This window comes from Lampetra planeri, chromosome 46 (assembly GCF_965212315.1).
Source record: "Lampetra planeri chromosome 46, kcLamPlan1.2.h2, whole genome shotgun sequence".
In the NCBI taxonomy this organism is placed as follows: domain Eukaryota; kingdom Metazoa; phylum Chordata; class Hyperoartia; order Petromyzontiformes; family Petromyzontidae; genus Lampetra; species Lampetra planeri.
This window is the reverse complement of record NC_136152.1, coordinates 793,417-809,154: the sequence shown is the minus strand read 5'-3', so window position 1 is coordinate 809,154 and position 15,738 is coordinate 793,417. Positions and strand designations below refer to the sequence as shown.

At 49.4% G+C, this 15,738-nt stretch overlaps 1 protein-coding gene across 1 annotated transcript in view; it reads right to left on the bottom strand.

The window, feature by feature from the left end:
- AP1M1 (adaptor related protein complex 1 subunit mu 1) overlaps nucleotides 1–15,738 on the bottom strand; it is a 36,078-nt gene continuing 20,340 nt past the window's right edge. The window contains exons 7-12 of the mRNA XM_078615082.1: nucleotides 13,831–13,973; nucleotides 12,054–12,125; nucleotides 10,872–11,030; nucleotides 8,562–8,687; nucleotides 7,440–7,515; nucleotides 1–5,507 (exon numbers count right to left, since the gene is read on the bottom strand). Coding sequence (XP_078471208.1) covers nucleotides 5,485–5,507; nucleotides 7,440–7,515; nucleotides 8,562–8,687; nucleotides 10,872–11,030; nucleotides 12,054–12,125; nucleotides 13,831–13,973 — 599 coding nt within the window. The 3' untranslated portion in view covers nucleotides 1–5,484. The remainder of the gene's footprint in view (nucleotides 5,508–7,439; nucleotides 7,516–8,561; nucleotides 8,688–10,871; nucleotides 11,031–12,053; nucleotides 12,126–13,830; nucleotides 13,974–15,738) is intronic.

The following is a 15,738-nucleotide window of genomic DNA, read 5'->3' as shown; positions in this document are numbered from 1 at the left end:
GAGGGGGGGAAATGCTTTTAATTCGTTTCAACAAATGCACGCGATATTAACAATACATATCACTGCGCATGAAAATGCCAGATCTGAAAACGCCTATGGAAAGTGACGGTGACACCGCGTCCCATTACCGCGCTGCGCTAGGGCGGTTAATTGGCGAGGGCGGACAAGTGACACAGACGCGCGGCGTTGTACCGCGTCGTGTCGTCCGCGGGTTAAATCGGTCAAAACAGCCAGGCGAGGAAATCTCCCGACAAGAAGTTGGAAACGAACGCCGCGTACGGTTGACCTTTCGGGATGACCCACTCGAGGTGGAATCCAATTAGCGGACAATGTCACCGCTCGCATCAATCGTAGTCACGCGCCCCCCGTCTCTCGAGAGAGCGCGCGGTCACAAATCGTCTCTAGAGAGAGCGCGGTCACAAATCGCCCCGAAATCTCAAGTTCTGCTCGAGTCTTCTCGAAAATGTCACCCTCGTCAAATAGTCGGTCAAAGTCACCGAGTGACAGGGATGTCCAAAAAAACAAGCGAGCGAGAGACAAACTGTAACAGCAACAACAACAGAATAATGCGGCCAAAACAAAAACAGAGACATTTATTTCCAGTACTCCTGTTCAGTACTGCACTGCGCGCGTCAATGACTTTCCGGTTGGGCAAAATGCTTTCGTCGGCCAGAGTTACAACAACAACAACAAAAATACGCGTTTCAGTTTGTAAGAGACAAGCATGGTGCAGATCTGGGGTCCCACCGTCAGTGAAGCTATACACGTGGCACGTAGCAGGCTCGGTTCAGGACCCCAGATGTCACGAGAGGGCCTTCAAGTAAAGCCCTTCCATAGAGGGCATCTGGTCGACTCATCCACGCGGGTCAGACACATTTGAAGAGATGGGAGTACCCACACTTAACCTCCCACCAACACACGACCTGCTGCTGCCGATCGACGGTGGTGCCACCCAATCATCCTGCAGGATGGACGGATGTGGGGGGGGGGGGGGGGTAGTTTTAGAAACCCAGTTAAAATAAACCCGGTTATAATTATTTCTCAAAATGTTGCGTGGAGGTGGCTTATTCTGTTACTTAATCCGACTTATTTTCTCATGTGAACGGCGATGTAACATCAATAGATCTTCTCCAAAACGCAAAAGTTCATCTACAGGCACGTTCATAAAAAGACGGTGGTGGGGGGGGGGGGAGAAGTGAGATATGTAGACATTCAAAAATTGGAAACGATATTGTCTTGAGCCGGTGTTCACGAAGCCATTCGTACGAATGCGACGCCACACTCGCAGCCCCGGCCTTCACCCCGTTGTCAAACGGAAGGGCCACTCCTATCGTCGTCCTTCAGCATCTCTCGTGAGACGAGCAGAGCGCATCGAGCCAAGCGGCATCACTTCCTGCGACGTCTCCTACCGATGAAATGTAAATAATAAAAACGATGGAATCAGGGCGTCAAGCCACATACGACATCATCATCATCATCGCCGATTGGCCCGTAGGTAAAGATAGGCGGGGATTTTATATCGTCCGGTTCGCTTCCACAGCAGGGGCATGCGAGGGTGCACAACTTGATATGTTGAAGACGCAAATGCAATCGAAGTGACCTCGGCAGCAGTTCTGTGATGTCATCTTCCGGTGGCCGTCCTTTAACAACGGGGAAGCTGGTGGTGACGTCACAATGCATTCTGTGGGGCGGGGCGGGGGGTGACGTCACACCGCTTTCTATGAGGGTTCCGAATGGAAATCTCTTCGCCTTGGTCGCGCAAATGGAATGTAAATAGCTCAAGTTTTTTTTTACAGAAAGTATAGAAACCCCAGAGCCCTGTGGCGTCTCTCCTCGTGTGAACGTGGCTAGGACGTCACCCACAGCCTCACGTGGTCAGCCCTGAACTTAAGTCGCGAAAGACAACAACAACAAAAACCTGTTCTTATCTCGTAATGAAAACACAGGAGAGAGGCAGTGTGTCCGGCTGTTTGATGCAAATCTGAAGCTTTGTTAAATGGGCGAATAAAACATACTTCGCTAGAGTTTATATTTCGATTTAAAGCTTTCGTGACTGCAGGGATTCATCTTCTTGGTTCTTTCGGTAAAGCTACGTACAAGGGAAGTAATAAAATAATTTTAAAAAAACTATCTTCCCGATAGACTTGTTCTTCACCTGAGGACGGCTGCTTGCGTTGTGGCCGAAAAGCCGTGATAATTATTTTATTATGTTTTGTTTTTATTATATTTTTATTTCCCTTCTACGTGACTTTACCGAAAGAACCAAGAAGAAGAGTTTATATTTGTTTCACGTTGCCAGAGCAAGAAACACTGACGGTGGCGGAACGCTCCCCACGCGCTTGTCGGTACGTCACCAATGCTGTTGGCACCGGAGCGTCTTCCCTTCCAAGCACATTGAAGGCCCACCTCTTTTAAATCAACCCACTGTTGGTTCAAGGCCTCCTCCACCCGCACGCCACGCGGATGGTGGACGGGTTGTTGTCCGACCGTACGTCATCACGCTGGTCAGAGCGGAGTTGGTGAAGGCGGAACGTACAAGTGTGAGAGCATAGAAGTACAGCACAGCAAATGGATTTTGTTGCACTGCCCTTTTGCTGCTTGCCGCTACGTAAACCTGCAAAGCCCGACTTGCGTGGCGATCACCCCCGACAGCACGATCCAGGCTCAAACACTGCTCGGCTTCTGAGATCTGACGAGATCGGGCAAAACACCAAATTCTCGGCAAGAGAAGACTTGGCGTGGCGTAATTTCCACGCTTGTTAAATACGCCGCCGTAGACACGTTCCTGGAACACGTTCCTCCAAGGCCATGTTAAATTACACTTTCTCAACACTCTTGCATCAAGACGCACGCGTCCCGCACCCCAGGGGCACAAAGCCGCCAAAGTTGCGTAACGGCAAGAGAGGAGCTGTTTTGGTTATTGATCGTTTCCCTTGCAAGGAGCCGTGAAACCACGCGATGTTTGTGCGAAGCCCTTGGCGAATGGTGCGAATGTTTCGCGAGCAACGCCGTTGCATTTCAACGATGGAAATGAGCATTTGTCTCGGTTTTTGTTTGTTTGTTTGTCGGCATTTCTTTTGTACAGTTCTCTCTCTTCACTACACCCCCCCCCCCCCTCAAAGAGTGATGGGTAGCAGATACGGGCTTTTAATTTCAGCCTGGTCTGCCCAGCGTGTCGGAAACCCGGGAAATATCCCCGCACCTAGCACACCACATGCATGATGTGCATCGCTGCGGCGGATAGGTTCACGCAAACATTTCAAAAGAAATTAAGCCCCGTGATAGAATAAGAAAAAACGATGTGCGCGAACTGTAAACGATCGATGCTTAAGCGAACGATTCGATGCGCGTTGCATCGAGCGTCAGAATCCATGAGATTATTAAATTGATAGGGACCACGCGGGGAAAAATACCACCCCTCCACCACCCTTGTCGTCGCTGTGCAAACGAGCAGACAGACATCCCTTCTAATGCGGCAGGAGCAACGCGCAATGGTTCAGCATACGGTACACGCCACAGCCGTGGGCACGCGAGGCTGTAACGGCATGCCTCAAAGGTTTGGCCCGACACCTCGCGCTCAACCGATAGGTTCATTACTGCGGTATTGATTGGCAATGTTGTTTCGGCAGGTCGTTAAAACGGCGCGTACTTCCACGCGCTGTTGCGAGCCGCTCGAATCGAAAAACACTTTCACCGGCCCGTACGAAATGTAACATCATCTCCGGGCGACAGACAATGGGACGAAGCTCGGAGTAAAAAGTTAGGCCTTCGTTTTTCCGTACAAAGTTAAATAAAATAAAAATAAACAGAAGAACCCTGGGCGGGATAAACCCGCAATCAGGTCTCTCGAAAACGATCAACGAATTCTACGCGACAATACTGACTCCGTGGCGGTATCGGGGGGTTTCCCTTCAACCGCCTGCTACAACATTTTACACTTTTTACTCAGTAACTGCAACAAGGACAACACTTAAATGGGGAAGACGATGACCAACTCGCACGCACACACAGGTCGACCGTGGCTCAGAGACCCACACACGCACACACACACTGTGTTGCGACACACACACACAAGCACACTTCATTGGCAAGGTGAGTTTCACAGCAAGACGTGGGGGATGGGGGGAGGGGCAAAAGTAGTCCATGGCCCAAACCGAATATTTCACCTGTTCGTACAAGATTCGTAGGGTGGCGCAGTGGTAAGACTTGGGTTCGATTCCCGACACAGGTGTGGAGTTTTTAGGAGTTATTTTGTCTACTCCCCCCGTTATGCATGGGGTTTCCCTCCATGTTCTCTGGTTTCCTCCCATAGCTAAGAAAAAAAAACACATCCTATGTAACTGATTTTATCCAAACATCGCAATGCTGATAAATTACTCAATTGAGGCTACACAAAGGAGCAGCAGCAGCAGCAACGTCGCCCCCAACTTTGAAACCTTGTCAAGGACCCTCTTGAAAAAAAAATAAAGCGTCCTGAGACTCGGCGAGGCTTTCCTGGGTAAACAAACGAAACGATAATTATAATAATGGTGCCGTCTGTGGATGGCAAAGCTAGAGTTGGACCAACATCTTTAAATGGCCAATAAAAGTGAATGATGCAATAGCCCCGTGTACCAAGTACGACGTTATTACACAATCCGTCGTTATTAACCGTGTAAAGATCTTGATATCACAGAATATTTTCCACCTCTACTGGTACCCAATTCCGCTCTGGCCTGGCCCATGGAGTCAAGGTGGTCTTGGAGAGTCGCCGACCACCTGGATTAGGAAGCTACCCCGTGCCACTCGAGATCTCACGACCAGCCCAGGTGCTCGTGTCAATAAACCCCAACCTGTCTCGCACAGCCACAACATTATCATCGTCATCATCATGATAAGAGACGAAGAAATTCCTTTTGTTGGGCAGCGACATTTCTGGTGACAATCAACGAAATCCGGTCGTCTCCCTGCGGCGCAACACCACGATCGCCGGCATCCCACAGAGACGGTAGCTCAATACGTCCGGCAATACATTTGGGGGGCAAGTACGGCACCTTAAACGAGACCCGGCATGGAGTGGGAGGTGGGGTTTGTCTGGCGACTCCGACCTTGGGGGACTCAACCGACAGAGGAATTTGTAATGAAGTGCGGGGGGAGGAACGGGACGATGGTGGGAGGGGGGGGTGCACAGGAGCAGCTTTGCCTCGCTCATCCCCGGCAGACGAGAAGCATCCGCAGGGAGCCACACGGTGGCAAGCAAGCGGCACGGGCGACCGGGAACGTCACGGCAGCCCCCGGGCGCGGGTGCTGACGAGTTGACGGACGGACGGATGAACGGGCAGTTTGGAAAAGCGGTGAGGCGGAGGGAGGAGCTGGTGCTGAGGGAGTGGAAGGACCGGTGTGCCGTCGCCACCGACCGACCACCGACGTAGAGGCGCGTCTGGTGGCACCCTCCGTTGTCGGCGTCGCAAACGGGAGCCAGCGTAACCGGGAGACTCCGGTGCCTCAGTTGGTCCGGAGCTGGTAGTCTGGTGCAACAGCGACAACGCGGAAGGATGCAGAAAAATACTAATTAGATGTTTCAGTTCAAGAGCCATTCGGCTCTTGGGATGCAACCGCAACAAACAAAAACATGAACAAGAAAGCATCTTAAAGTGATTATGTGCAAACAGAAAAATCCAGGAGAAAACTTCAAAGTCTTCCAGAAAAAGCACCGTACACCAACGCTGTGTGCAAAAATCCCAGTGTGCAGAGTCAATAAATGCAACCGCATCTCCAGAGGCTGTACAAAAACGGTGGGCATATTCATTTTGTAGAGAGAGGCAGTCACTCATAGGCAGAGGGAAAAAGGGAGTTCTTGAACCTGGACTTGGGAGCAGACAGTCAAGCAGCACAGATGGTTGGGAGAAAGGAGTTTCAGGTTATGGGGAGCAGCAGAGGAGAATGAGCGACCTCCCCACGGAGCGAAGGTCGACCGGAGGCATCAACAGAAAGCCGTGGTTGCCGGAGCGGAGAAAGCACGCAGAGTGGAGCGAGGGGGATGAGGAGAGTGACAGGGAAGAGATGGGATGAACGAGCACGGGGAGCCGACAAGAGTGAGAAGAGGTGATGTTTACCAAGTGACATCTGCAAGTCAGCTACTGTGCAAGCTTATGGCAGGGTTTCCCAAACCATGGTGTCATGAATACCGGAGGGGTCGTGTTTTAGAGGCCCGTTAAGGGTCGTCAAAGGGGGGCCTCGCGTTGCAGCCGGAGCGAGCGGCGAATTAAAAATAACATGGCATGGGGAGTCTCCAAAGAGGCAACGGGCTTTGAAGGGTGGTGTGAGTTACAAGTGCTTTGGGAAACCCTGGCTTACTCCAAAAAGCCTGCTGCTTGTGTACACGTACGTTACGCCAAAAAAATTTAACTAAAACCGTTACTGGATATTTTTTTTAACTTGCTCCGTTTGGGAAAACACTTATTTTCAGATTCATGCCGTGGTCAGAAAGAGGTGTTGAGAAACGCCCCTATTTTGCTGGGCTTAACGCAGCAAATTCAAGTAAAATTTTCTTTTATCACTTTGCCCAATTTGATTCCGATTGTGCCATCTGCATCACGCCGCGAGACGAGGCCTCTGTTCGGATCCCTCGCGGGGGCAGTGACACGCTGCGTGCCAGCCAACGGCCCAAATAAGCAGATTAGTCAGGAGGTGCCACCGAAGATTAGCGGGATGAAAGCAACACACACGAGAGGGAGAGAGAGAGAGCTGCAAACGAGATGTACAGGTTGGCGGCCACACGTAGGAACGTTATGATGCAACAAAACCCATGACACGTAACGCTGTCCCCGTTCACGTAATATATGACGTCACGTGAATTACCCGCGGTAAAGAAATAACTATTGCCAACAGATTTTAGCGGTATCTTATTAATAGTGGTAGACCAGCAGCTCGCATGTCCTACTCCCTCCCACTGACGCACCCTCCAGCTAACTATCCAGCCAGCCAGCAAAACTTTTGTCTAATGTAGCATGAGAGTATGACAGTAACTCCCACACATTTGCATGGGATACATGACCGGGGTGGAGGCTGGCTGGCTGGTCGGGGGAGGGAGAAGCGTGACGCCAGCGCGTACGAACCCGGCTCAACGCCTGTGGGATGCGGGTGCCGTCATCATCACGCCAGCCAGGAATCCAGCCTGCAAACCTTTTCCTAACATTGTATGACGATAAGAATGACTCTATTTATGATGGGCATTGTGCAAATGCCTCGGCAAATCAAAACGCCTTCACGTCACATCTCATCTTCAAACATTCGAAGGGGTGAACCCCCCTCCCTCCCCAGTGGCAGCCTGCAAGTGGTCATTTATCCTGCCAGTGCAATAATTGCTGTGTGTGTGCATACGTATGTTGAACTTATGGAGTAATTTGTAACGTAATTATAATCACACAGGGCTGCGACAGGGCACGCGGCTCTCTCACCTCCGTTTTGCGTGATGTAGCGCACCCACGGCAGGGCCTGGTACCCACTCTTTTCGATGATCTTCAGGTATCGCACCTGGGATGCGCACAAACAACAAAAGACACAAGAAACCTATTCAGCACAGTAGACTGTTGAGGCAAGTCCTGTTCGTGAAACCCCTACTGCGGAGGCCAGCGGATAATAGGAATCTGAAATATTGGACACGGGTCACAGAAAACAGAAGAAAAACAGAACATTGCATAATGAAGTAACGGGAAGGATGCGTGCTTGGATTTACTGAGAAACAGACAGGCAGGCATGGATTAGAGGAACATCACATTGAATGCAAAGAAAAGTAAGTGGGCTTGGATAGAACACGCCATGGTTATAAAGGAACAATGGCCGGCGCTAAAGTCTTTGACAGTCAAAGGAGAGAACAGGCCAGAGAGAACGTGAACCGAGGAAAGATGGAGAGAGATGAAAGCAGCTTTTGAGCAGGAGCTTGACGGATTGTTGCGTCGTGGAAAACGCGCGAGATCACGATGGCTGGGGGAGGCATTCGTCCAGCAGTAGAGAGACCATGGCTGTTGCACGGTGCAGCCGTTTCCATCACGCACCGTAGGCTCTTAGGGGGCTTCCCACCTTCAGGAGGTGGGATGTCGGGATTGCCGTAATTGTACAGGTAGGAACAACAGTTCCACACTGCCCACCAGGGTTTATTTGTCTGTCTGTCGTGCATAGCCACGCCCTCGATTTGTATTTCATAGAGCGCTTCGGGCGGGCTCGGCACCACATGACGCGCCGCCCCACGCAGCTTGCGCCGCGTGACACGGATCGCACGAATGCGCTGTCCAACCAAGTTCCTACCTGCCCACTCCGAAGGAACGTGTTTATAGGGGCCCCCGAGTACCAGACCACAAAAATAGAGCAATCGATTACAAAACATCAATCGATTTAATCGACCGATACGTTTAGGCGTTTCCGCTCCACGCGCTTGGAGCTTCTCGAAGTGTTCCCGAGAGCTGTTACAGCCCGAGCCCGAAAACCTACGCAGCCAAATCGACCGATCGTCACGGTTCTACGGTAGACGCACAACACCGCGGGATAACCCCGCTGGACAGAGGGGGAGAGAGAGGCTGTACCTGTATGCCCGACGTGGTGAAGTATGGGATCTCGAACTTGACCGTGATGGGCGGCTTCCCCTCCTGCACCTCACTCTCAACGCTCGGGAGGCCGAAGTGAGCACGCATCAGGAACTCCTTACCGCCCTGATAGATGCAACGCACGCACGCACGCAAGCACGCACGCCAAATCTCGCGGGATATCGGCGCAAAGCGTCATTTCAAGTTCAAGTTTCATTTATTAGGTATAGCCCTGTGAGCCATGCGGCTCTTGAATCGGGTGCAACCGCAACAAACAAAAAACTAAAACATGAACAAAAAACATAATAAAGTGAATATGTGACTGAGTGCAAACAGAAAATCCAAGAAAAGACAGCAAAATATTGCAGAAAAAGCACCGTACACAAAAATGTGCAAAAATCCCAGTGGGGTGCAAGTCAAACAACAACCACAAGACAACTTAGATTAAAGCCATCAGTCTAACTCTGTACTACAACGAACAAACATGGCCAAACCAAAAAAACTTTTCGAAAATCACCAAAATAAAGCGCCCGAAACAAAAACTATTTTAAACTATTTTTTGTATTTACTTACCAGGTAAGGCCCACTGAGCTGTATCGCTCTTTTTCAGAAGCGATCTGGCCATCACAATTGATAGCTAAATGATGTGGCTTATCACGTGGAAATGTATAAGCAGCCAAATACGAAGGACTTGGAGAAATATCCACGCGACCACGGGGAGAACATGGAAACTCCAAATATACCAGGCGTTAAGGTTCGAGATCGAATGCACGACCTTCTCTATACCAGACGAGGCAGTTAACATCTTTCCACTGCGGCAATCTATTTTAGACAGGCATGGCACATGTAGGGGTGGTGACCCGGCCAAGTCACCACTCCCCACACAAACATCACCAGGGTTACACAAAACCACTGGTCGCACAGCAATGTGCCACTGTTCACCACACAACCCCCATCCCATGAGTCGATTTTACCGCACACACACACACACCCATTCCACCCCTCCTCACAAAGATAAAGATCCCCCGTATAGCCTTAACAGACTGTAGAAGCAAGTGCTGTTAGCGAGCACCTATGAAGGCCGGCACGGCACACGAGGGGGTGGGTGGCCAACACCACGCCCGGCCGCACATACACGCACTCACACACCTCTATAATATTACTACCACACTCCACACACACCAACACGCCACTCTTCACACACACACACACAAACCACTAGAACACTATAATTCACACTCGCACGCGTATACTAACATCTACGGCCTTTATAGTCAATCCACTGCTGAATAAAGGTGGCCTTCCCATGCTGTGCAGATCATGGAGATCCCTTGACCTAACTCGAGCACGCTGGTCAGTATAGGTTGGCAAAGACAAGGAACCATAGGGCGGTGAAGCATTGGTAAATTCCAATTGATTTTGTTGCACTGCCCTCTGCTGACAACAAAGCACCACAACACCAGGAACGCCAACACAATACACGGACAACAGCCGCTATTCGCCACAGTGTGGCAGTGATGTTACCATAGCGCCGATGCCAAGCTAAGGTGCACTTTGTGGCCATGTGATGTGTCGAAGACTCGCTTGCAGGAGGGCTTGGGACAGACTCGGGGTCCATGGGTTGACTGAGATGACTGGTATATGCACCACCTGTGCCCCCCTATTGTGCTAACTTCCTGTATTTTATCCATCTGGCATAGAATGCCACTCTATACAGAAGAAACACATAGCAAGTGCTGTTAGCGAGCACCTATGAAGGCTTGCACAGCACACGAGGAGCGGGTAGCCAACACCACGCCCGGCCGCCTTTGTCTCCCAGTGCCGATGCTTACACAACGCACAAGGTACTCGAAAGACCGAAAGACCCAAAGAATATTTAGATGTAAAGCTTTCGTGACTGCAGGGATTCATCTTCTTGGTTCTTTCGGTAAAGTCACGTAGAAGGGAAATAATAAAATAATAAAAATAAAACATCATTAAATAATTATCACGATGTTTCGGCCACAACGCAAGCAGCCGTCCTCAGGTGAAGAGCAGGTCTGTCAGAAAGACGGCGTCTGAATTATTTTATTGTTTTATTTTTATTATTTTATTATTTCCCTTCTACGTGACTTTACCGAAAGAACCAAGAAGATGAAACCCAAAGAATACTCATTTAATGCCGAGTCCACCTCGGAGAGGCGCCACCCCGCCCACCACCCCCCCCAGACTGGCTAAAACATCCACCCACTGCTCATCTCCCGACGCACGCTCAAGACGCGTGTGCAAATACACGTGTACCGACTCAAAGAGGCGGGGCTCGCGTCGTACCGGGAAGGACTTGACGGACCAGAGGATGGAGCTGGTCTCGGGGACCCACTTGATGGTTCCCACGCTGGTCTTGAACTTGGGCGAATCTGCGTCGTTGGGCACGGGGATCTGGATCTCCACGTTGCTCGCCGTCGAGCGCCGCTTGAACTGGCTCTTGGCCTGCGCGCAAGCAGATCCAGCACAAGGCAGCCCTCGTCACTAATTTGCCGCTAAAACAGCGGTCAAAGCGTTGATTAACCCTTTCCCATTCCGATGAGATACGTGCAAGTCATCGAAAAAAATAACTTTATTGGTAATAGGTTTTTACCCTTTCAACTGGTACAAAAACTGACACCTTTATACAAGGCATCATCTGGTCCAACACCAATGGAGACTAGGTTCTAAGAAAAGCTGTCTCGGGTGTGGACCAATCAACTTCAAGGACAGTGCATATCATTATCATTATCAGAGTTGTTTCTTTTTGTTTGCATTTTGACTGCCTGTGTTGTGGTTATTGCAAACATGATGCCTTGTATAAAGGTGTCAGTTTTTGTACCAGTTGAAAGGGTAAAAACCTACTACTATATTTTTCCACTGGTAAAGATGTCTCATACTTTATTGGTATCGAGGCTGCCGTGAGGCCATGCGGTGATGGCGTCTACTGGACATCTGTGAAGAAGAGCTTCATAGCTCATCAGATAGCTCCAGTATCAATATTCTGATGCTGTGGCACAGTTTGGCGCCGGCTATCATAGAGTGCAGTCGTGTCGCTGCAGTTCTCTGCGGTGAGTACAATGCATTCAAAAACAACGGCACCACCGCTTGCGTGTTCCAAGATTCGGTGGCGAACGGGACCCACCCTGCACCTTGCAGTCGTCTCGGAATGGAAAAGGGTTCAAAACACTTTTCTCGAGGCGAGTTGGTACAATGCCTTTCACGATCGACTTGATCAATTTTATTTCATAATTTTTATCGGAGTCCACCTTTAATCAGCACCCTTGGTGTACGTGTTCTCTACCGCTCTCTCTTGAGAGTGGAGGCCCTCCTGCCAGCAGTAGTGAAAAGAAAGCCATTTCAAGTAATTTCAAAACCCTTACCCGTACGATTAGAATTATTACCGTTCTCTGCTGCTGGCTTTGGGAATCCCTCCCTGCAAAATGGGGGGGGGAGGCGGGGTGGGTACGGTGGGTAGCACCCGCGTACCTTGATCATGATCTCCACGCGACTGTGCGAGTGTTTCTCAATCACGGACTCTATCCAGATGAGCGGTTTTACCTGAAACGGACGTTGATAAAATGGAACAAAAAAAGTAAGATGAGAGAGAAAGTGGCCCGTTGAATTCCATTCCTGCAGAAGCTCCCAGCACACACTGGAGCGAAACATCGGACGTCCACATGCCAAACAACAACACGTGTTACTACCGGCAACAACACGGCGGTGCGCTGCACGGCAAAGTGCGGTTGTGGCCCCCTGGTAATGAAGACATTCCCTCTTCTTCCCCCACACACATACACCTGCTCTCACGGCCACAACCACGGTTCCTGTGGACATCCACTCATCGAGTCCTCCAGCCATGCGTGTCGAGGGCTCGGCTCTAGACCAGACACCGACGGTTTCTTGTCATTCCACACGGTGTTCAGCCACCCACACTACGCGATGCATTTTCAAACCTAGATTTTTTAAAAATAATTTATTTAGAACTGCTTATTGTGTTTAGTTTGTTGTCCTTCCCCCCCCATCCACCGCTCACCTCCGATTAATACAGCTATGGTGTGACAGAAGCTCAACATACATAAATACCGCACCTCCGATTAACACAGTTGGCTACGTACGGTGCGAAAGAAGTTCAACATACATACACGTCACACTCACCTCTGCTTCTTCTCTCACAATGCTGCACTTTGGCATTCACTTTCATCGTCTATATACCCCCCCTGATAAAACCTTGCTCATTCCCACAAACGTATCAACTCTGATGTTGTACAGCGTTCTGTGATCCATGGATGAAGAGCACTGAGTAAGAAAAATGTATTATTCTCAATTACAACTTTAATGGTGCCGTTAGTTCATGGCTGCCTGGAAATGTGGGCCTCTGCTCAGCAACTATGATGTATACATGTTATGCTTACAGGGTGGCCACAAAGTCCCTTTGCATGCAATATTAGTTTTATTCACCGTATTTCCAGGTGAGGTTTCAACATGGCAGACATTCACGAGTTTATACAGGTAGGAACAACAGTTCCACACAGCCCACCAGGGATTATTTGTCTGTCTGTCTGTCGTGCATAGCCACGCCCTCGATTTGTATTTCATAGGCGGGCTCAGCACCACGTGACGCGCCGCCCCACGCAGCTTGCGCTGCGTGACACGGATCGCACGAATGCGCTGTCCAACCAAGTTCCTACCTGCCCACTGCGAAGGAACGTGTTAAGAGAGGGAAGGATGAGTAACTGCACACTGAGGATGGAGGGCAGCACACTGAGCGATTCGAATAAAGGTACGTCATCTCTTTGTTAGATGCCGAGGGACTGTGGCTACCCTGTATACATATTCGGTAAATCCTCGCAACACATTTTCGCTATAATGCGGTTCTTCCAATGCTTGGCATGCTACGTGGAATGCGGTTCTTCCAACGCTTGTCATGCTAAGCAGAACGTGCCCGTTTTAACGTTGAACGCGCACCGTTATAACACAGTTTCTGAGCGGTTGACGAATTACTTTCTCAAGCTGTGCGGGCGAGTGGTATGATACAGAACGTGGAACGATACGGTAACGCGATGGCATACCTTAAATTATTTGCCCCGCAATCTCACGGTCTGCGTACATCGCATCTTGCCAAACTTTATCGCAAAATTTTTTATCGTTTTCGCTTCGCGCTTTTTTTTTTTACGCGGAACTTTTCAGGAACGTATCTCCCTTGTTAAACGAGGGCTTGCTCCGTGTGTGTGTGTATATATATACACATAGGTTCCGGACTCACGTGCGTGTTGAGGCGGTAGCTCATGAGCTCAAACTCGCCGTCGGGAGGGATGAAGGAGATGGTGCGGTCGTTCTCAAAGCGTGACAACCGAACGCACTGGTGGAACTTCACGTCCTCCAGCTCCACCGACTTGCTCTTTCCCCCTGCGGGAAAAAGGACACCGACCCCCCCCACCCGTTAATGCCACTGGGGTGCGGTAATGAAGCACCGATTCATCGAACGAAAACGAATCCGCAATTCGACGTTAACGTGACAACGCCGCTTGTGCTGCCGAATGTCTAGTGACAATCACAACTTCTTTTTGTTATACTCACCAACTCTGGCTGTCGCCTGATGAGGCTGCTTGTAATTACCAGCAAAAGGTCGTACTCCAATTGTTCATGTTGTGGGTTTACTCTCCAACACACCGGTGTGCTGAACTTGTAACGAAATGGCCACGTTTTGTTTACGTGACAAGACTTAATCATAGGCCGTGTCGGGCAGTGGCGGGTTTAACGCCACATTTATAGTTACGCGATCCAACCCAAAAAAACCTCTATTATGGATAATATCTTCTTGGTTCTTTCGGTAAAGTCACGTAGAAGGGAAATAATAAAATAATAAAAATAAAACATAATAAAATACAATTCTCACGACGTATCGGCCACAACGCAAGCAGCCGTCCTCAGGTGAAGAACAGGTCTGTCGGAAAGACAGCGTCTGCTGAATGAACACTACCAAGCTTGGCAGCGTATATTTAAGCTGGGTTAGGGGAGGAAGGAATTCCTTTGTCAGGTCTTTACCGAAAGAACCAAGAAGATGAATCCCTGCAGTCACGAAAGCTTTAAATCGAAATGGATAATATCGGTCGTGACAGCCGACGTGCAAAACTTTTTTGTTCGTTTTCTTTATTATGACAAGAACCCAGCATAGAGAGCGCGGGGGGCAACAGAAATCCCCGTGGGCCGAAGCCCGAAACACAGTGCGCGCTCACACGGGTATGGGGGGGGAGCATTCGCAACTTGTTAATAGAGATGAGCGGGGCTCCCCTCGGGATTCACCGCGGCGTGCAAACGTCGCGTTGACAAGCCGAGGCCAGCGAGCATTCCACTGCTCCTGAATAAAACATATTGGCGAGGCGACACACAGCACTCGGGCGATGCCGATTAAAAAAACATTGCCAATTCCATCACAGCTGTGTTAGCCGAATGTTTTTTTTATTTATATTTCTAAGCGGTCGCTGAGCACAGGCCCAAAAGCCCAAACCGTCAAGAGGCCAACAACGGCACGATCAAAGTGTGCAACGCGTAAGAGCCGTGGATGTTTTTTTTTTTTAAACGAGCGAGGTTATTACGGGGGCTTAGGAAAAGGAGGCAGTGGGAGGGAATTCCCGGCGCATGGGAAGAAGCAGAAGAGGAAGCGTTGCTATGGCCTGCAGTGTGGTGGGTGAACACGGTGTGCATGAGTCCGTGCAGTCAGTCCGATTGGATTGGCGTTTCGCTCCATGCACCAGGAGCTTCCCGGGGAACAGAAACTCTCGCGCATTCAAAGTTTTATACGCCAATTAACTATCGTTTCAGCTTCTGACATTCTGAATCTTATCGAGGAAGTAAAGGATAAAGTAACATATTCTTAGGTTTTGTCGGTAAAGTCACGTAGATAAAACAAATTTGAATTAATAAAAGTAAAATAATAATAAAGTAAAAAAAATGTGATTTAAATTTTTAATTTTATTTTAATTTTACTTTTATTAATTTTAATTTTTTATCTACGTGACTTTACCGAAAAAACCTAAGAATATGAATCCTTGCAGTCACGAAAGCTTCAAATCAAGATAAAGTAACATTTCACTTCCCGGATTTTATTCAGACTTCCTGGACGACGATTGACGTAGTTTCAAGCGAAACGCTGCGTCCAAATGCTAAATTT